This window comes from Hyperolius riggenbachi, chromosome 4, assembly GCF_040937935.1.
Source record: "Hyperolius riggenbachi isolate aHypRig1 chromosome 4, aHypRig1.pri, whole genome shotgun sequence".
NCBI lineage: Eukaryota > Metazoa > Chordata > Amphibia > Anura > Hyperoliidae > Hyperolius > Hyperolius riggenbachi.
This window is the reverse complement of record NC_090649.1, coordinates 283921380-283944170: the sequence shown is the minus strand read 5'-3', so window position 1 is coordinate 283944170 and position 22791 is coordinate 283921380. Positions and strand designations below refer to the sequence as shown.

The 22791-nt window shown below is 44.3% G+C and overlaps 1 protein-coding gene across 1 annotated transcript in view; it reads right to left on the bottom strand.

The window, feature by feature from the left end:
• The window catches only part of DCBLD1 (discoidin, CUB and LCCL domain containing 1), a 111772-nt gene extending 94843 nt beyond the window's left edge, over window positions 1-16929 (bottom strand). Inside the window, exon 1 of the mRNA XM_068231353.1 lies at window positions 16631-16929. Coding sequence (XP_068087454.1) covers window positions 16631-16721 — 91 coding nt within the window. The 5' untranslated portion in view covers window positions 16722-16929. The remainder of the gene's footprint in view (window positions 1-16630) is intronic.
• Window positions 16930-22791: the final 5862 nt, after the last annotated feature.

The following is a 22791-nucleotide window of genomic DNA, read 5'->3' as shown; positions in this document are numbered from 1 at the left end:
TTTTGATTCTGTTGCAAATAAAATACAACTTGAAATAAGCCAAAGTCTGCGTCTGCTGATTCTGACTAGTTCAGTTTTCAAGTAGCATTTTTGGTTGCAGCAACCTTGGAAAATTAGCACTGGATTGATCATCATCAATAGTCACAACAGCATAATGCATGGTAATGAAAGAAGGTGTAGGATGTTGTGCCGAATTTCTCACGGACATTTAACAATGGGGTTGATTCATTAAAGGGGAACTGAAGAGAGAGGTATATGGAGGCTGTCATGTTTATTTCCTTTTAAGCAATACCAGTTTCCTGGCAGCCCTGCTAATCCTCTGCCTCTAATACTATTAGCCATAGCCCCTGAACAAGCATTCAGCAGTTCAGGTGTTTCAGTGGTTCAGACTTTAAAGTCAGATCTGACAAGACTAGCTGCATGCTTGTTTCTGGTTTTATTCAGATACTACTGCAGAGAAATAGACCAGCAGGGCTGCCAGGCAACTGGTATTGATTAAAAGGAAATAAACATGACAGCCTCCATATAACTCTCTCTTCAGTTCCCCTTTAAGTGCTACACACTAAAGGGTGTTGAGGGGAAGAAAGGATGTTTTTGGACAGATTACTATTGCTCAATAATGTTTGTACATTTAGATTGCATGAATACTACATCTGGTCCAAATTCTCAACCTTTACCTTTTACCTGTCAATTTAATTAGTGGCTTGCGATTGCTCCAGGCCAATTGGTGTTAGAAAAGTATTTATTACTTAATCGTGATATTTCCTTGCTACTAAGTAGCACACTTATGTCTCGTACACAAGCCTGACTTAAGTCAGCTGATACAGAGGCGTAGCTAGGGTTTTGAACGCCCGGGGACAAAGACAGTTTTTGCACCCCCCCCTACCCCGGAGAAAATGGGTGTGGTCATATATCAGAATGTGGGCGTGGTCATGGAGGCCACTATGTGTGCAGACAGAGAGCCCACCCCGTAGGTAACCAGAGAGGCCACCTTTAGTTAGCAAGAGAGCCCCCCCACCCACTTCCCTTTTAGGTAGCTAGAGTAACAAAACTATGTACTCTGTAAAGTGCTGCAGAAGATGCCAGTGCTATATAAATACATACTAATAATATGGTAGGACATTAGACTATGACTATGGTAGGATTAGATTGTGAGCTCCTCTGAGGACAGTCAGTGACATGACTATGTACTCTGTAATGTGCTGCAGATGTCAGTACTATAATAATATGGTAGGACATTATGTAGGACTGTGACCTTGGAGGAGCTCACAATCTAATCCCCTACCATAGTCATAGTGAGGTCAGGCCAGCCAAGGGTCATACACGTAGGACACAAGACGAAAGCAGACGAAAAAGTGCTCAAGTACTAGCAGAGGTTAGTCTAAGCGGCAATCCAAGAATAATCAAAAACACAAAGGGGTCAAACCGGGCAGCAATCACAGATGGGTCAGTTCCAAGCAGAAATTCAGTCCAGGCAGCGGTCAAAGAGAAGAATAAATAACAGGCAAGGTCCGTAACCAGATAATCAATCACACCCACTTAGCAGAAGCTAATGCTTTCACGGGCAGTTTGAAATGGCAAAGGAGCAACCCTAAATACCTCCCCTGCACCAATCAGCAGCCTAGCTGCGACTGGCCAATCAGCTCCTGAGCACTTCCTACTAGCGCGGCGTCTCATAGCATAGTGTGGGCACACGGCTACCCTACTTCTGCGACCCCCAGTCTGTGCTCGCACATGCATCACCACGTGGGGGCGTGAGCCGACTGAGACCCGAAAGTGCGGCGAGCGCACGGACCAGGCAATATTACACTGCCTGAGCCAGTCAGAAACTAGAGAACTACTGCACATGTGTGGACCTGGTCGCATGCCTCCTTGGTTGCGTTCACGTGGCCAGATGCCCTGTCATAAGCCTTAACTAACTATGCAGGGGCAAAACACTCATCGCTACAGGAGCACGATCAAGGAGGCGAATGCTAAGGCCAGATATGGGCAGTAGTCGGATTACCGGCAGCGGAAGATCATAGTGAGGTGACGGTGAGGGAGCCCATGGACTAAGCTGGAGGAAGCCCCAGGTAAGTATAAATGAGCACACGCGTGTCTCATCTCAGGCTTCTTTAAACTAGTGCCTGCTAAGGGCCCATTACCACTCTAGAGAAATACTCAGCGTTTGCCCACATGCGAGCTGGACTGGGAAAGGCTGCCTATTCAGACACCTGCATGGTGTCCGAACTGCTTGCTGGTGCGATTCTGGTAGGCATGCTGCAGTTTTCTGTTGCATGCATCTGAATCTCTATAGCCATGCATGGCCTGGCTGCAGAGATTCTGGTGTGTACCCACATCAGTGCAAGCTCCGAGTGTGTGTCTCGCCAGACGCATGTCAGCGTAATGGAAACCAGCCCTAAAGGTACCCATACATCTAGACAGATTTTGGTGGCCAGTCGATCAACAGACAGATCTCTCTCTGATCGTAGAGAGATCTGTTCGCCGCCATAAACCGCAAGCTAATTCTTGATCAGTTTGAGCTTTAAATCTTTTGGTAATCAGCCTTGTGTCGCCACCTTGGCCGCTGTATTCCCCTGATGTACATGTTCCCCCCCATGTCCCGTGCAGTTATACTTTACCTGTCTTTTGTCCGCAGCTAAGTCTGCACTCCTCTTCCGGACTCGGCTGCCAGTGTTATAGCATGACATCACACACGCGTCCTGCATACAATACGCTGGCAACCACGTGGGGCGCAAATCCAGAAGAGGAGTGCAGACTTAGTATCGGACACAAGACAGAAAAAGTATAAATGCACTGGGCATCAGGGGGATACATGTACATTAGGGGAGGACAGTGGCTGGGGGTTTCCATTGCATTTATCGTTTGCGATCATCACATGCCATTACCACCACGCACCCGATCAGCCTGAGATTTTCCAGCATGTCCGAAAGATACGGTCTCATCCTCGAGCGAGCATGCTTTTGCCGGCAAAGATTTTCATCCAATTCGATAATTATCAAATCAGATGGTTGATCGGCCAGCAAATCTACAGATGTATGGCTACCTTTAGTGTTAAGAGAGAAATAAAGAAGAGGAAATGGTGTCAGGAGGAAAGCTGACTAATGATTAAACTAACACTAAAAACTAACATGTCATAGTTGGTCAGAGGGAGCATGTATGCAGATCAGCAGTAGTGACCAGACATTACTTCTGCTACAGGAGGACTATGAGTGGGGTCTGCAGTAAATTCCTCATCTTCCACGATGATCTATTGTGAGCTCACTCAGCAGCGTGTCCCAGCAGACAGGAAGACTAACAGGAACACTGAATGACAGGCAGAGGGCTGGGAGGATGGGATACAACAACGCAGCCAGCAACTACAGGCAACTAGGCAAGAGAAGAGTGCAGAGATCAAACCTTCCTGTGCTGGAACGCTGCACTGCTGGGCTCCACTAATTAGCTGCTCTGTAATTCTGGCTGTAACTCTAATGCTGGCAGCTGATGCACGTCATGCCTGTTGAGGCAAACAGAGGGGGTGGAGCCTGACCAGCGGGGACAGTAGAGGAGGCTGGGAAGAAAAGAGGCTGGGCGACAATTGGCTGGCTGAGACAAGGGGAAGAACAGGACGGCTCTGTAAGCTGTGTGGCAATCATGCCCCACCCCCTGCCGGAATGACGTCACTGACAGGGAGATCCCGGCCAGCCCAGCGAAGCGAGGTACTAGGAGAATTAAAAAAAAAAAAAAAAAAAAAAAAAAAAAGACGCTGCACGGCTGGGCGGTGGGCGCCCTTAGGGACCCAGCGCCCGGGGGCACATGTCCTACCCCGCCCCCCCCAAGCTACGCCCCTGAGCTGATAACTGCCTCAGCCGACAATCAGGCATGTGTACGGCATCCGACGACCCCCAACAGATGAGCGATCTGCCGGATAAATCTACCCAACCCCAGCAACGCCAATCCCATTGTCCGCTCACCCACCCGCTGCGTGACATCATGCATGCGTCGCTTGTCATCCCACCGCATAGGATGCTACACAGGTCACACAAGTGTGTGCAGCCTGGCCCAGCAATGTCGCCAAGGGGATCAGCTCCTCATCCCCGACGGGCGATATGCTTTGGGCATGTGTACACACCTTTAGGCTTTGCCCCACACAGTCCGACATGCACCCCGCATTTGTGAGGCAGGAGAGAGAGTAGAGGACTATTATTATTAATTGTATTCATAAAGCGCCAAAATATCACACAGCGCTAGACAGTAAATAGGGATACAAGGGGTGACAGACAGAGATAGGTAGCAAATGGTTATACAACATAGCACAAGGTCAAATCCTCTAAAGCTCAATTCCCATGATCACACAGGATTCCAAGCATATTCTAACAAACTGGCCAGCTGCACCACTGAACGGTTATATCCAGAGCTGTGGAGTCGGAGTCGAGGAGTAATTTTTGGGTACCTGGAGTCGGAGTCGGGAGAAAATGCACTGGCTCCAACTCCTAATTCATTAAAAATGTAATTAAGATAGAAAATATGATAAAATGTTCTATTTCTCAGATAATAGTCATCATAAATAATTTATATATACAGTAATAGCTGTGCTTAGTCCACAAAAATGAAAGAAAACAATAAAAAAAATAGTTACTTGTGCTGCTTCAATGAAGCAGTCCCCGTATTTTAGTCAGATATACATATCTGACTGTGACTGCACAGTATATTTGATGTGTACACAGGAATCTTTTATATACAGTACAGACCAACAGTTTGGACACACCTTCTCATTCAAAGAGTTTTCTTTAATTTCATGACTATGAACATTGTAGATTCACACTGAAGGCATCCAAACTATGAATAAACACATGTGGAAGTATAGTACATAACCAAAAAGTGTGAAACAACTGCAAATATGTCATTATAGGTTCTTCAAAGTAGCCACCTTTTGCTTTGATTACTTCTTTGCATAGTTTGGATGCCTTCAGTGTGAATCTACAATGTTCATAGTGAAAATAAAGAAAACTCTTTGAATGAGAAGGGGTGTCCAAACTTTTGGTCTGTATTGTATATACTAAATAACATCTATGCGTTAAGTATAAAGCCTGATGTGTAGCTGTGTCACTAATAGAGATGGTCAATGAGATGGAAATAATTCTGCGTTGATGCTGGTTTATGCAAATGTATACACTCTCTTTGCTCATGAAATCAAATAATTTGACACGTTGTTAAAATTTGGTTTGGTGACTACGAATTAAAGGGTACCTGAGACGGATGAAAGGAAACGTTTTATACATACCTGGGGCTTCCTACAGCCCCCTTCAGGCTAATCCAGTCGCTGTCATCCTCCGCCACCTGGATCTCCTGCTACGAGTCCCGGGAATTCAGCCAGCCAGCGCAATCCGGCCGCATGCTGCTCCCACAGCCAGGAACATTTTGCACCTGCGCAATAGTGCTGCGCCGGTGTAGTACGCTCCCAGTGTCGAAGTGTGTGCATGTGCCCGACTGGCTCAAGTACCTGGACCCATAGCATAAGATCCAGCTGGTGGAGGAGGACCGCCAGGGACTGATTAGCATGAAGGGGGCTGGAAGAAGCCCCAGGTATGTATAAAACTTTAATTTCATCTGTTTCAGGTTTACTTTGTTACACAGTAGTACTATACACTAGTACTAGTACACAGTAGTACTATACTCTACATATGCACTCCCCACAGAGCTGCAGAGAATCCACTAAGTTGTGCATATTGATCACAGAGGTGTTGTCTATCACCCATAAACCTGGTTCAGATTGTACATGAAGAATATGTAATAGAGGAAGAATCGCCTCATTCTCCTGCAGAGTTACCTGCACATCACTCTTACATGTACCCACAGTCACATTGCCTAGTGCCTGATAGATGTTCTTTGTTCCTGTCTTCTACAAGTACTCTTACCAAGGACTAGTTTTAGTCTATGACTAAAAGTATTAGAGGCAGAAGATCAGCCAGCTAGCTAGGTAACTAGTATTGTTAAAAGGGAATAAATATGGCAGCCTCCATATCCCTCTCACTTCAGTTGTATTTTAAAATTCCTAAGCAATGGCAGTTAAGAGATGCATTTCATGTTACATACTTTCAATCAACAAAATTGTAATATGCAAATTAGAGGCGTCGGAGTTGGTGGAATCCTAACCTGAGGAGTCGGAGGATTTTTGTACCCACTCCACAGCCCTGGTTATATCTTATGCTGGGAATACACAATGAGTTTTTCAGTAGATTTACTGGCTGATCGATTTTCCAATCGATTTCTATTTGCTTTTATGCGAAAATCGATCAGAAAAATTATCAAAATCAGATCAGACAAGCAGGGCTGTGGAGTCGGAGTCGTGGAGTCAGAGTCGGGCAATTTTGGGTGCCTGGAGTCTGAGTTGGGAAAAAATGCACCGACTCCGACTCCTAATGAATTTGTAACTGTAATTAAAATAGAAAATATGATAAAATGTTCTATTTCTCAGATAATAGTCATTAAAAAATAATGTATATATACAGTATATATACAGTAATAGCTGTGCTTAGTCCACAAAAATAATATAAACCAATAAAAATTAGTTACTTGTGCTGCTTCAATAAAGCAGTCCCCGTATTTTTAAAGAGGATCTGTAACCTCAAAAAAATCCCCTGGGGGGTACTCACCTCGGGTGGGGGAAGCCTCCGGATCCTAATGAGGCTTCCCACGCCATCCTCTGTCCCACGGGGGTCTCGCTGCAGCCCTCCGTGCAGCCGTGACGTAATATTTACCTTCCTGGCTCCTGCGCAGGCACTCTGACGGCTGTCGGCTCCGAACTACACGGAAATACCCGATCGCCGTCGGGTCTGCTCTACTGCGCAGGCGCAAGTTTCCGGCGCCTGCGCAGTAGAGCGGACCCGACTGAGATCGGGTATTTCCGTGTAGTTCGGAGAGGAAAGCAGCCACAGCGCCCCCGCTGGAGCCAGCAAAGGTAAATATTGAAATTACAGTCGGGCCTGTCGCCGGCTGATCAGAGGGCTGCAGCGAGACCCCCGTGGGACAGAGGACGGCGTGGGAAGCCTCATTAGGATCCGGAGGCTTCCCCCACCCGAGGTGAGTACCCCTGAGGGGATCTTTTTCATGTTACAGAGTCTCTTTAAGGTCAGATATACATATCTGATTGTGACTGTATATCTGATATGTACACAGGAATCTCTTATATATACTAAATAACATCTATGCTGTAAGAATAAAGCCTGATGTGTAGCTGTGTCACTAATAGAGATGGTCAACGAGATGGAAATAATTCTGCATTGATGCTGATTTATGCAAATGTATGCACTCCCTTTGCTGATGAAATCAAATAATTTGATATGTTGTTAAAATTTGGTTTGGTGACTACAAATTAAAGGGTAACTGAGATGGATGAAAAGTAAAGTTTTATACATACCTGGGGCTTCCTCCAGCCCCCTTCAGGCCATTCAGTCCCTCTCTGTCCTCCACCACCCGGATCTTCTGCTATGAGTCCTAGTAATTCAGCCAGTCAGCGCTGTCCGGCCGCATGCCGCTCCCACAGCCAGGAACATTCTGCACCTGCGCAATAGTGCTGCGCAAGTGTAATACGCTCCCAGCGGCGGAGTGTGTGCATGCACACTACGCCCGACTGGCTCAAGTACCTGGACTCATAGCAGAAGATCCAGGTGGTGGAGGACAACGAGGGACTGAATTTTCTGAAGGCGGCTGGAGGAAGCCCCAGGTATGTATAAAACATTAATTTCATCTGTCTCAGGTTTACTTTGTTACACAGTAGTACTATACTCTACATATGCACTCCCCACAGAGCTGCAGGGAATCCACTGAGAATGCTGTGCACATTGAACACAGAGGTGTTGTCTGTTTACAATCTCCTCATTCCCCTGCAGAGTACCTGCACATCACTCTTACATGTACCCACAGTTACATTGCCTAGGGCCTGATAGATGTTCTTTGTTCCGGTCTGTACTTTTTACAAGTACTCTTACCAAGGACTAGTTTTAGTCTAAAGGGAATAAATATAGTAGTCTACATATCCTTCTCACTTCAGTTGTCTTGTAAAATTCCTAAGCGTTGGCAGTTAAGAGACGAATTTTATGTTACATACTTTTAATCAACAAAATTGTAATATGCAAATTAGAGGAGTCGGAGTCGAGGAGTCGGAGTCAGTGGAATCCTAAACTGAGGAGTCGGAGGATTTTTGGACCGACTCCACAGCCCTGCAGACAAGTCGGAAATTATCTATCAAGCCGTCTGTCAAAAAAAAAAAAACAACTCAGTGTATTCCCGGCATTATACAATATATGGATCTGAACGGTTAATGCAGTTACTACCTTATATGAATAGACTGCACAAGGAACTACAAACTTTTTTTAGAACAAATATATAACCAACAATTCACCGTGACTTCATAATAAGAAGTGGCATCCATGCCATACAGCTTGCAAAACTTCAGACCCTAGTTCACTGTGTAAATCTACATTTTTAATGGTTAGTAAAATTGAATAGGGGACAGAAATAAATGAAATAATAAAAACCAGCAGCAAAATAATGATGCAGACCATTTTAATTTCATTCATTTTCTTGCTATTCCTTTTTACAATTTCACTGTGGCCTCAACAAAACCCAGACCCTCAACCCAAGGACATGTCATTTCACTCAAAAATACAAGAGATAAAAATTGTTGACTTTTTTTTTTTTGCTGCTTTACTGATTCACAAAACAAATTTGGCTCCAAGCTCAGCAAAACAGACACTTGACTCAGAGTGAGCTAATCACAGCTTTATTTTATTCTCTCATCCAAATTGACACTATAGCAAAGCATAAGATTTTCCCACGCCAGTTATTCATTTCATAACAGACTTCACAAGAAAAGGAGGAACCCTGTCATATGACAGACACAAGAAAGTTGGTCAGACAACAGCTAACAAACTTGCAATGTCAGACTGCAAGGACTGTGACAAAGCAATTACTAATGTATCAATGAAACCAAGACTCAGCACTGTATCTGGATGTCACAACGTCTTCTAACGCAACCCTTCAACACAGAGAGCACAGTCATCCAATGGAGGAAGCATTGCATTTAGGATGATTGAGAGCCCTGATAAATACAGTATATTAATGAAGACCAATTTCTGACCTTTTATAACTGGTAAAATTAACGATCTCTCATCTCCGCTTCAATATTATAAAAAAAATGGCTCCTCTCCAAGCTAATAAAATTGTTCAGGTACTGGTCAAATGACCTTAAGGGAACCCCGAAGTGAGAGGGATATGGAGACCGACATGTTTATTTCCTTTTACATACCGGTAATACATTTTGTCAGGCTGTTCTGCTGATCATCTGCCTCTAATACTATTAGCCATAGACCCTAAACAAGCATGCAAATCAGAGGTCTATGACAAACCTTATAAGATTAGCCGCATGCTTGTTTCAGGTGTGTGGTTTAGACCCTACTGACCAGAAAGATCAGCAGGACTGCCAGGCAACTGGTATTGTTTAAAAGGAAATAAATATGGCGGTCTCAGACTGAGAAGAGCTCAGTCTGTGACTCATACAGGGCCTGCAGAGGGCATGGAGAGGGTGTATATAGCTTCTGCCTATAAGAAGCAGAGCAGCACATTCTTGCCCGAGTGCCTGAGCCCGACAAAGCCGTCAGAGGAAAGAAGATTAGATTCTACAACAGAGATAATACAGTCACTGTGCAACTAGGAAAGGCTGCAGTAAAACAGACCACATTAGAACAGGTATAGGAACTTATAGGATAGAAGAAATAAGGCTGAACATTTTGTTACAGAGTCTCTTTAAAGGTAGGCATAAGCATTATTTAAAGGATTTACAACTAGGTTCATTAACACACCACAGGATCCATATATATACTTTCCAAAACTTGATCATGGTTCTGTGCTGGCTGCATAGTCTGTTCTATGGAGGGGACAAGCAGAACGCACCCTGCTGATAGCCACTGTCAGGTGCTTCATTAGCAAGCAGATGAATTGACTCAAACTCAGTAGACTGCTGGTGTGTAAAGGCTCATACACACATCAGACCATGGTCTTTGGAAAATGAAAGATCACAGACCAGTTTTACCCCCTTCCATGTAGTATGAGAGCCATACCTACACAGTCTATTCTATGGAGCTGAACTCCCCATCAGAAAAAAAACTTTTCAAGATGCTGCACACACAGATGCTGTACAGACACAAAAGATCAGTAGCTGCAAAAGATCTGTTCCTGCCAAAAATCCAACCCTGCAAATTGCAATGATAGTCTATGAGATCTGCAGATCATCATACACACATGATTTAACTGACAGATCTGCAGATCTGAAAATCCAACCTGGTGGATCTGATCTGCAGATGAATGTCAGTTAAATCATGTGTGTACGATGATCTGCAGTTCTCATAGACTATCATTGCAATTTGCAGGGTTGGATTTTTGGCAGGAACAGATCTTTTGCAGCTACAGATCTTTTGTGTCTGTACAGCATCTGTGTGTGCAGCATCTTGCAAAGTTTTTTTTCTGATGGGGAGTTCAGCTCCATAGAATAGACTGTGTAGGTATGGCTCTCATACTACATGGAAGGGGGTAAAACAGATCTGTGATCTTTCATTTTCAAAAGACTATGGTCTGATGTGTGTATGAGGGGTAAGACATGAGGAAATGCCTCTACAAAAACAGTAGGATGTCGCCCAAATCACAGAATTATTTCAATCAACTAAAGTCAACTGTCTGTACGTAGCTATAAAAGAGGACGCCAGTTATTTCAAATGACAAGCCTGTTTTGGGGAATTTTGCCCAAAATCACAACATGCTGATCAATATTATACATTGCCTTGAAGGCACTCTGATCATAGGCCTCGCAGATCTGTGTGTTGGTTAAATACCTACACTTGTTATCAACTTACAATCCTGTTGTACAATTCACTGCTATAAAAAATGCAACATCTGTGGTGACTGGGGAAACTCGACTATAAAAATAATGTTGTGACGAGCTTGCCGATCGGCAAAGTGCTAGTGCGGTGTCACCCTATGAAAGTGTTTCCACGGCAGAATTACATTTTTTTTAAAAAAATCTAAATCTTGCTGCTTGTAGCTTTTTTTTTAGCGATTCAGCTTGAATGTGAAAAAACACACACACCTTCAAAAATCACACTAAGGCTGCTTTCACAGTAAGACGTTACAGGCGCACATTAGTGCAGCCTGTAACGCTCCCCAACGCACAGCTATGTAACTGCAATGGGCTGTTCACAGTGCCCACGTTGCGTTACATTGTAACGCTGCACGTCAATCTTAGGGTGCAGCATGCTATAGCGTTAGAGCGGCTTTGCCGTGTTAGCCTGCTTGCACAGGCGCAGTAATTAGCCACATGGCTAATTAATATTCCCTGCACTGTGCTGACGTCACTGGCGGGACCACGTGAGGCGGAGTGTTCCGCTCACGTGGTCTCCACCAGCGCATGCGTACTATAGTACGCATCACGGACGCATCAAAGAGCCGCTTAACGCGGCTCTTTGCTAACGTCCTCTGCCACCACCACCATGCGTTGCGTTAGGTGCACGTTATGCGACCTTAACGTACCACCTAACGCAACGTCTTAGTGTGTAAGTAGCCTAAAGGTGACCACACACTAGGCCTGAACGATTTTAGGAAAAAATTGAATTGAGCGATTTCTGTCCGAAATCACGATCTCGATTCGATTCACGATTTCCTTCAAAACAAGCTATGTTCCCCCTGTGTGTCTCTTTTTGTGCCCCCTTTGTGTCCCCCTCTGTTTTTCTGTGTACCTGCTCTGGGTCTCTCTGTGTGGCCCCTCTGTTTCCCAAGCTGCGGCAGTGCTGGTCTGGATATACCTTCCAGCACAAGTCCAAAGATGCCCGTCTATCCACTTTTCCTGCAGGATCTAATGCATGGCATACTTCCTGTATGTCTTGTGACCTACAGAAACCAGGAAGTATGCCGTGCACATGAGCCGGCAGACAAAGATAGAGGCCAGACAGTGTTGGGTTTGTGCGGAAGGTATGTCCAACACTGCAGATGATGTGCGCCGTACTCGACGGGACTAGGGGGAAGTATGAAACCACTTCTTCAAACTTCTCCTATGCTGAAATGACGTCATCACGATACTCGCTGCTTTGACGATTCAGAAATTGTGATCTTGGTGATCGCGATTTCGATTTAAATTCGATTTATCTTTCAGGCCTACCACACACCATACAATTTTTTTTAAATATCTGTTCAATTCAAGAATTGCAATAAATTTTTCTGACTGATTGTAACATTTCAAAAATATGACCAATGTACCATGCACATGTTCAATTCTTCCCCAATGATGATAAAAATGATTGGAAATTCTGAGAACATTTCTTGGGTGTGTATATTAATAAACTGACAATCTAAACACACACACACCATACAATCTTTAGAAGAACTGAAGAAACATTTCCAGCATTCCGGAACGATAAAAAAAATCGGAAAAAAAAACGGGAAATCTGATCGATTTTTCAGTCGAAGGAAAAAAAAAAGCTTTTCGATTTTATTTTGGGGATGGGATGGAGATCCAATCATATTTATCGGATTGCTGTAAAATCGGATATTTTTATTGTATCGTGTGTGGCAACCTTAAGGGCTAGTGCACACCAAAGTCGCAATACCAATTGTGAAGTAATTTTTAGAGCGATTTTTGAATGAATAAGCATTTATTCTCATTCATTCAAGCTGAATCGCTCCAAAAAAAAGCTACATACAGCACGTTTGCGATTTTGAAGAAAATCAGAACACTGCTGTGGGAACACCCTCCCTCGTAGGGTAACACTAGCCAAGCGCTTTTTAAAGCGCTGGCGATTTAAAATCAGAAGCGCTCTTGGTGTGCACCAGCCCAAGCTGTAGATACACTATGAACCCTTTCTGAGTGCATCTCTGACCATCAACGCTGAGTGTTTTTTTTTTTTTAAAAAAACACCCCCATTGACGAATTGAAATTGCAATAAAATCACGACTGCTGCAATTGTAATCTAAGTCAATGGGAGCGTTTTTTTTTACAAAACGCCAGAAATTGGTGATGTTCAGAAAAGCACTCAGAAAGCACCGTTAGGGCTGGCGCACACCGAGCGGTTTTGGTAGCGTTTTTAAAACCGCTGCCGCCTATGAAAACGCTTGGCTAATGTATCTTGATGGGCTGGTGCACACCAGCGGTTTGAGGTTTTTAGCAAACCGCAAACGTGGCTCCTGCAGCACTTTTGCGGTTTGCAGATGCGTTTGTGCCTCAATGTAAAGTATAGGAAAAGCTCAAACCGCTCTGAAAAACGCTAATTCAGAGCGGTTTTCCAGGCGTTTTTGTTACAGAAGCTGTTCAGTAACAGCTGAACTAGAACAATATATGAAACCTGCTACAGAAAAATGCTCCAAATAGCGCTTGGCATGTTTAGAAAATCTCTCTAAACATGCCTAGAATTGCTCTGAAAATCTGCTTCAAAAACCTCTAGCATTTTGCGGATCTGCTAGAGGTTTTCGGTGTGCACTGGCCCATAGTGTGTCTACAGCCTTGGCTGTTGTGCTTTGCAGTGTGAAGAAAGCCTTGGGGTCCGTTTTTACTGGGGTGATTAGCGGGCGATTCTCGCTAATCACAGAATCGCTAGCGCAATACAAACTATATGGCAGTGATCTCACTGCCACCAATCGCAAGCGATTTGTGATTAGTGGCAATCGCAAAAAGTGCTATATGTAGCGGTTTAACACAATTTTACAGCGATCGCGATTAAAATGCTAAAAAGAGCTAATTGCGATTGCTCAAAAATCGCGAGATTTTACTATGTTACTCACAGTAAAATCACCTACATAAAACACTAGTTTTACACTTCTAAGTGAGAACGGGCATTTATGGTGGCCACTAGTGGTCCAATCTTTTTCATCCAATGTTAGGGTGGCCATTAACTATTCAATTTGCCGAAGGATCATTAATGAACGATTTGTAGTAGTTACAGAGGCGCCAGCAGAATAAAAATTATTAGTCTATTAAAACAAAATAAAAAATTGGGGTACTGGGGTGGATCTGTCTCCCCAATATATATATGACACAACCACCATATATGGTATCCAGAAAAATACATATTTAATCAGTACTCCATATAAAATTATGAAATGCGTTTCGTGGGTCCCAAGCCAGCTTCCTTAGGCAAATACAAGAGCAAGAGTAAGAGGTTGTGCAGATAGGTGCAGCGCCTCTGTAACAGACTGCACCTATTTGCACAACCTCGAAGTTACTCCTACTCTTGTATTTGCTTGAGGAAGCCAGCTTGGGACCCGCGAAACGTGTTGCATAATTCTATGTGGAGTACTGATGAAATATATATTTTTCTGGATACCATATATGGTGGTTGTGTCATATATATTGGGGAGATGGATCCACCCCGGTCCAATTTTTTTATTTGGTTTTAATAGACTACTAATTTTTAGTCTGCTGACACCTCTGTAACTACTACAAATATCATTATCCACCTGGTGGATGGGTGTGTACACCCTTATTTTTCTTCTACGGAGAGCGACTTCTTAGCCTGAGTGGGGACAGGCTTAACCTCCCTGGCGGTAAGCCCGTGCTGAGCACGGGCTATGCCGCCGGGAGGCACCGCTCAGGTTCCGCTGGGCCGATTTGCATAATTTTTTTATTGTTGCACGCAGCTAGCACTTTGCTAGCTGCGTGCAGTGCCCGATCGCCGCCGCTACCCGCCGATCCGCCGCTATACGCGTCGCCGCAGCCGCCCCCCCCCCCCAGACCCCGTGCGCTGCCTGGCACTGATTGGGGTGGATCGGAGTCCCCTGTGGGGTGGATCGGAGTCCCCTTTGACGTCACGACGTCGATGACGTCATCCCGCCCCGTCGCCATGGCGACGGGGGAAGCCCTCCAGGAGATTCCGTTCTTTGAACGGGATCTCTTGATCTCCGATCGCAGGGGCTGGGGGGATGCCGCTGAGCAGCGGCTATCATGTAGCGAGACCTCGTCTCGCTACATGAAGAAAAATTTAAAAAAAAAAAAAAAACCGTATTTGCTGCCCCCTGGCGGATTTTGACAAACCGCCAGGAGGGTTAATATCCCCATATGCGATTGGAGTGGTTGCCTGAGGTCGGCAACCCAGACTTGTGAGTATATCCATATCTGCTGTACAAATTGAAGATTACCTTATATCAACAATAATACACTACTGGGGCTCTCGGTTGTTCTTTTTTTTTGTCTTTCTACATTTATGAACAATTATTCATGTGAATGAACAGAATTGATCAATTGGCACCACAGATGGACAAAAATCTCCTAACCAATCCAGTCAGATTGACGGAATCAATCCAAAATTGGATCGATTTAATCTGTTCGGATTGGTTAGGAGATTTTCATCTATTCGGGGTCCCAAATGATAATTTCCAATCGTTCATACAAATAATCATTCTTAAACAATTATTCGCCAAATTGTATAGTTAGTGGCCACTTTTACTATTTAAATGTAATGTAACGGACTGCCTAAATTATCCATTTAATACATCCACTCAATTTATCCTTCTACTACATAGATTTGGTAAAATTGGATGAGAAAGATTGGATCAGTAGTTACCAGCCTCAGTGACGTCAGTCCAGGTCTACTGCGCATGCGCGTGAGGTCTGTGCAGGCACAGTACACCCTGAATGGCATCGACTGAGGCTGGTAACGGAGCTCCCCGCGGCTGAACGGCAGGCTGTGGGTGGACGGCGTGAGACTTAGACGTGTTTATGGGGCGGGAGGAAGGTCCGGGTAAGTATCACAGCTGTACTTACGTTCGTCTCTGAGTCTATTTAAGGCCAGTTCACATTAGCATTTAAAAACGGTCCATTGCCACAATACACACCTAAGGCCTCATTCACACTAGAGCGTTTTGCCGGTGATTTCGGCAAACCGCGCTAGCTAGTGCAATAATAACCTATGGGCCTGTTCTCACTTGGGCAATTTGCGTTAATCGCAGGCGATTAACGCCAATCACTTTAAAAAAAACTGTATCCTGCACCTCTTTTAGGCGATTTCCCGTCGATCGCGTTTAGTGCTATAGAAGCGCTAATCGCGATCGCCAGGAAATCGCACAAATTGTGAATGGTGTTAATCGCCAAAAAACGCCAGAGCAAAACGCTAGCAAAAGCAATAGCGTTTTGTACATTTGAATGGGGCCTCAGAATGCCAGCGTGGGGAAAGGGCTTGTATAACACAATCAGATTAATGCTACATGCAGCGCTTTTGCGATTTAAAAAAAAAATAATAATGAATGTAGTGTGAAAACTGTCTTTACATAGTCAAAGCTGTTTGATTAGCTGGCAATACTGAAATAGCAGAAAAGAACTTGCAGTGTGTAACACATTGTTCTGACAGTAACTCCATTTTTTACCTTTCCTCATAAATAAATCCCACAGTGGAGTAAAAATAATAATAATAATAAACACATTTACAAAGCACACACCAGTGACATCCAGGCAAGGATGAAATGGAGCTGCTGACTGGCTGCACTGTCCAGCTCCTCCGCATTCAGCTGCAGCTCTATCACTTACACAAGTCCCCGCGGAAGTGAAGTCCTTGTAGGCAAAACTCATACATATAGAAGTGTGTATAAACCGTGCTGCACCATGCAGGCTACTCACCCAAATCCTCCGCCATGAGCAGCGAGATCCCCAGCCAGGTGAGCAGCGCAGCCACAGACTGTGTCCTGCCCGCACCTCCGATCCTGGCCATGCCTGCACTATCCGGCCAGCAACTCTCCGGGAAAGTTTGCTGCTGCTGCGTCTATGGACAGGATTTCCTCTACAGACACAGTGACCCCGACTCTCCATACAGAGGGAGAATGATGAAGAAACACTCCCTTCCCGACCTGCACACACCGCATACACTTCCCGTCCCTTCCCTTACCCCAACCATCTGACACTGACCCCTGCCCGGCTGCTCCTCCTGCACTGATCCGAGGGAGGGAGCTGGAGAAAGAAGTCACACAGCGCACTTGTCCTGTGCTCACCAGCGCCTCATGCCGGCCAACTGAGGTGAGCGTCAGCAGCTTCAGCATGGAGGTAAAATGTAAGTGCATGTACTGTACTTGAAAGAAAGTAATTACACAGATACCAACGTATACTGTACACTTCTGTTTACTGGCACCAAGGTGGATCCGAGATGAACTTTTACTCATTGCATAATTGGGTTCCTTTCCTATTGTTTACAGGGCATTCCTCAAGCCAAATACTTTTTGTTTTTGTTTTAATACTGTAATTCCCTATAAACTAAACAAGCCACACCCACAGGTTTTCAGAGAGCCAAGGCACTTTCAGACAGTAGCAAGGGCCAGTGGCGGACACAGCCAGCAGTGGGCCCCTGTGCAAAATTCCAATTGTGGGCCCCCATGGCCCGCGGCGCGCGATTGGTGTGGCAATAACGCATCAAAAAATGGGCGTGGCAATGACCAGATGAGGGCGGAGCTAACTGTAATTTAAAGTGAACCCGGGGTGAGAATGATATGGAGGCTGCCATATTTATTTCCTTTTAAACAATACTAGTTGCCTGACAGCCCTGCTGATCTATTTGGCTGCGGTAATGAACTGAATTACACCAGAAACAAGCATGCAGCTAATCTTCTCAGTTCTGACAATATTGTCAGAAACCCCTGACCTGCTGCATGCTTGTTCAGGGTCTATGGTTTAAAAAAAATAAGAGGCAGAGGACCAGCACGGCAGCCAGGCAACTGCTATTGCTTAAAAGGAGATAAATATGGCAGCCTCAATATTATTCTCACCATAGGTTCCCTTTAAAAGTGCAACACAAAGAATTGGTGACCCTTTCCCCAGAAAATTCACATACTTGTGCAGGTTTTCTCAAGAAAATACACATAATGTGAGCAGATTTGCCCAAAAAATACGTTCAATCATGTCAGCAGATTTGACCAAAAAACACGTTCAATCATGTGGCAGATTTGACCAGAAAACGCGTTCAATCATACCGGCAGATTTGACTAGAAAATACGTGCAATCATGTGGCAGATTTGACCAAAAAAATACGTGCAATCATGTCGGCAGATTTGCCCAGAAAATACATGCAATCGTCAGCAGATTTGCCCAGAAAATAGATGCAATCATGTAGCAGATTTGACCAGAAAATACGTGCAATCATGTCGGCAGATTTGACCAGAAAATACGTGAAATTATGTCGGCAGATTTGACCAGAAAATACGTGCAATCATGTCGGCAGATTTGACCAGAAAATACACCTGCTAATATAAATTAAAAAAAACATTTACTCACCTGCAGCAGCAGACCTCCTGTCCCAGCCTCCATCCGACGCGCAGCTCCCATGGGTGGGTGGGTAGGTAGCCTGGTGGGTGGGTAGGTAGGTAGCCTGGTGGGTGGGTAGACGGGTTAGGTAGCCGGGTGGGTGGTTGGGTAGGTAGCCGGGTGGGTGGGTAGGTAGCCTGGTGGGTGGGTAGGTAGGTAGCCAGGTGGGTAGGTAGGTAGGTAGCCTGGTGGGTAGGTAGGTAGCCTGGTGGGTAGGTAGGTAGCCTGGTGGGTAGGTAGCCAGGTGGGTGGGTAGCTGGTGGGCTAATAGGTAGCTAGCTGGGTGGGGGGCCCAACTCCTATCCTCCCTCCTTCACCTCGGGGGCCCCCCTCATGGTATGCGCGGCGGAAGAGTGGCAGTCGGCAGATATAGGAAGGCTCCGGCGGTTCCAGCAGGCGCTAGAGGTTCAGCTGCCTGGTCTACACTGTCTCCTCTCCTCTGTATGCCGCTCGCTACTTCCTGGTTTAGTGCGAGCGACATACAGAGGAGAGGAGACAGTGTAGACCAGGCAGCTGAACCTCTAGCGCCTGCTGGAACCGCCGGAGCCTTCCTATATTTGCCGCTCTCCCACCGCATGAGAGGTGGGGCCCCGAGGTGAGGGAGGATAGGAGTCGGGGGCTCCCAAGGAAAAAATAATAATAATAATAAAAAAACAAAAAAACAGCAATACTTAATGGGCCCCTGAAGCAACGAAACTTCAGGGGCCCTCGTGTGGTGGCACGGCCTGGCAAGCGCTCATGGGAGCTCAGTCTGTGCAGGAGGAGTGGGAGGTATTACTAGTGAGAGATTTCAGAGGCAGACGGGAGGAGGAGGGGGGATTAGGTTTTTTTTGCTCAAGATGCAGATAAGCCTGCCTCTGTGTAATGTTTACAAACAACATGGCTGCTGTCATTGTATCACAAGAAGAAAGAATCATATTCTATTAAAGCTGTTTGCAGCTAGATTTGTTGAGTAAGCTATATAAACTTTAGATAAGATATATAGACAAGTTACTTGTTATAGTTAGTTTTTCATCTCGGATCCGCTTTAACGTGAAACCGAACTCTTGCACAGTACAGAAGGAAAACAGAGAAATGCACCCTGTATGTATTTAGAGAGTTTAGCCTAATTCCCCCTCATTTGTGTCTAATCACAAGTTGTAATTTGATCTCTCCTCTGTGTCACCTGACTGCCATGGCAGATACGCTTATTTGAAAGCACATGATGTTAACAATATGTCTGCTTCCATTAAAGTAGAAACAGTGCAGATTTATTTTAGAATTGTATAAGCTGTAACAAAGAAATGTTTTTCTTTAAAGGTTATTATGCCGTTTTGTATCTTTTAGAGCAGAGAGAAAGTCCTGAGTTCTGGTCCACTTTAATAAGGGCTAGTTCAAACTGCAAGAGCTTTTTCCAAGTGCCTATGATTTTAAAAGCTCTTGCTAATGTTATCCTATGCGTTTGTTCTGACATGAGCAATGTGATTTTATAAAACTCACCCATAGGATTAAAGAAGAAATGCCACAACGGTCATAACCGCATATATATATATATATATATCTTTATTGGCCATAGGCAAGTTTAAAAGGATTAGCCATGTGTAATCCATGCAATAAGTGCTACATAGTAACCAAATCCAAACCTCCTGCAGACAAAATGGTTAGGAAAGCGTGACAGAAGTAGTCAATTTTGGATCTCAAAGACCAAATACCCTTTCCCAAGGTCATAAGAATAAGGATACCATATCCTAAACGTTGTCAGATTGAAGTGATAAGGAAAATGGGGATGTGCTTGTACTGTAGTGTGAGGATTTATATAGACAGAGGATATCCTATACTGTTATGCAGTTCTATACTGTGTTATGGGTCCTTATCCTTATTTTTATCTGTGACACAACACAAAACTCCAGACTGATGGATGAATGAGAGTCATTGCTGTGAAGTGCAAGTATGACTGACACCAGCAATCAGTGGTGGCAAGGTCCGATTTTCAATTTGGGTTCCTATTTTCATTGCTACCTATTAATCAGAATGTGACAGAGAGAGCACAATATTGGGACTGGATTTTACTTTTTGTAATGTATTTGAAATACCTGACTTTTTGTAATGTATTTGAATTATAATAGCAGCACACGCATTAAAACCTGGTAAAACATGTGGCGCTAATGGGTTAACGGTCAGTGCCCCTCCCCCCCCCACACACAAACCAGTAACAGTAAAATTTCCATGCACTCCGTGTCTGTTTACTGCATCAAGAATACTGTGTGGAATATATCATAATGTGCAATGCACAAAGCGCTGTACATTACACATAAACCATTTATACATTATGACTTTTTTATTTACCTGGCTGTCTAGGTTTGCAATGCTGACTTCCTTCCCCATTCCATTATCAGGATAAACTAGGGCTTTAAGATGCACCCTCCCTAAACACTTAAAAAATGGAGTTCCAACTCAGATAGAATTCATTAGCCCGGTCAGATTTGTGCTACTGCTGATGTGTGAGCCTCCAAAGCCTGAGCGGGTCCAAGCTACTATGCCAGCCCAGTGAGGTCATGTTTTGAGGCTCTCATAGGTGGAACGGCCCGGCAGAGGAGGATAGGGAAGCCTCTGGAGGACCCAGACTCTCCCTGTCCCGAGGTAAGTATCTAAATTTGACAATGACAAACCTCACAGGTTTGCTTTAATGTCACCCTGTCCTCTTTCTATGCATAGTCACCCTGTTTTCTTTCTATGCATAGTCCCATACACACATACCAGGCATGTCGCACAATAGGGATTGGGACTCGATTCCTTAAGCAACATTGCAGGGCTTAAGCTGGCCACTAACGGTCCAATTTCTAGCGAAAAATCGTTCGAGCGATCAGAAATTCTGATCGGATTGGTTGTAAATAATGTCAGTTGATGGGCACAATCGATAATGAACGATTATAAAAACAATCGTCCGATTGAATTTTCGTCGAACCAAAATTTGGATTTTCTTGTTGGTCGTGATAGATAGGATTAGTTGATGGTGTAGTGAACGATTTTATGTCCGATCAGAATTTCTGATTGCTCAAACGATTTTTCGCTAGAAATCGGTCTGTTAGTGGCCAGCTTTACACTGTACAAACCCAATGGAGTGGTGCGGGAGTGATGTCACGCAGCAGGCAGGGTCAGCCAAACTGATCTGTTGGCCATAATGTTGGGATCATCTGGGCTGCTGTACACATGCTAGATTCTTGGCAGAGGCGGACGAGTTTCATCTAGCATGTCTACGAGGCTTAAAATGCTCGGTGAACCTTTTGTGATATGACAGGAGACTAAAAGAAGTTGTGAATGCACACAAAGCTCCTTTACCACCCACTCCAAAACATTTCAGCTATGTGTAGACCTGTGAGTTATCTGTTCTTCCTAAACAACACATAGCACATTCCAAAAGAGCAAATGACAGCCAAGAAAAGGTGCCATGCAGCAAAACACTTCAGCAGAGAAGTAGGTACACATTTGCCTTCACATACCGACACATTCCTATCATTTGCTTTAGTTAGAATAAAAGTTTGATCATCAATACAGAGTGGCATGCTGTCTTCGCCAGCAGAAATTACATGTAAAACTGATTTAAATAAAATCTTTATTTTAACTCTAATTAATTATAGATTTAACATATGAACAAGTTGTATATCCATTTCTCTTCCTTTTAGCTATATGTGAACATCTTGCACTTTAATGCCCAGAGCTGTGTTTGACCACCTCAGTGGACTCCTTCACCTGAGTTGAAGTGATAAAGCACAGATTAGGTGATATTGTGAATGCATGCAGAAATTAGTTTCACTTGAAACTCAGTCTAGATCTCCTTGTTTAATCTCTTTGGCATTATGTTAGTGGAACTTGTGCATGACAAAAGATACACCAAGCTTCTGTCTCTTTTTCTTTTGTAATGTACTATCTAGAGGATGGAGGAGGGCACCATACTGAGACCTCACTGACAAACTTCTCACCCCTTCAGTGACATCATCTGGCCCCTCTGCTCATCACACCTCACATTGATTCCATGCATTGTATGTGAATGGTTGGAGAGTCCAAATGTCTATTGTCGTATTTATTCAAACCGCTAGACTGTTTTTTTTCTTTTTGTATTTGGAGGCCATATAGGCCTTTTAAAGAAAAATACCTTGAGCTGGTCATAAATATTCAGCTATTACACAGTTTTGTATTCAATTGATATTCTGGTTGATATAATGATCAATTATTTTACAACCAACAAAAGACCATCATTGCGGATGAATCTTTTGATCAATTTACGATCAAACAGATGCCTTGTCTGTTTGTTCTACTAGAATGTCTACTTGGCCAAAAACAAGTACAGTGTGTACCTACCTTTAGAGATAAACTAAAGATGTGTTGTAGTTGTCCAATGGGCAACAATTTGCTGATGCGGCTCGATTGATAAGATCTGACAGGTCGGATCTTGCCACCGCCGATTCCCTGCTCGTTCCCCACAAGGGGACAATGGCAGGGAATCGAGCGGA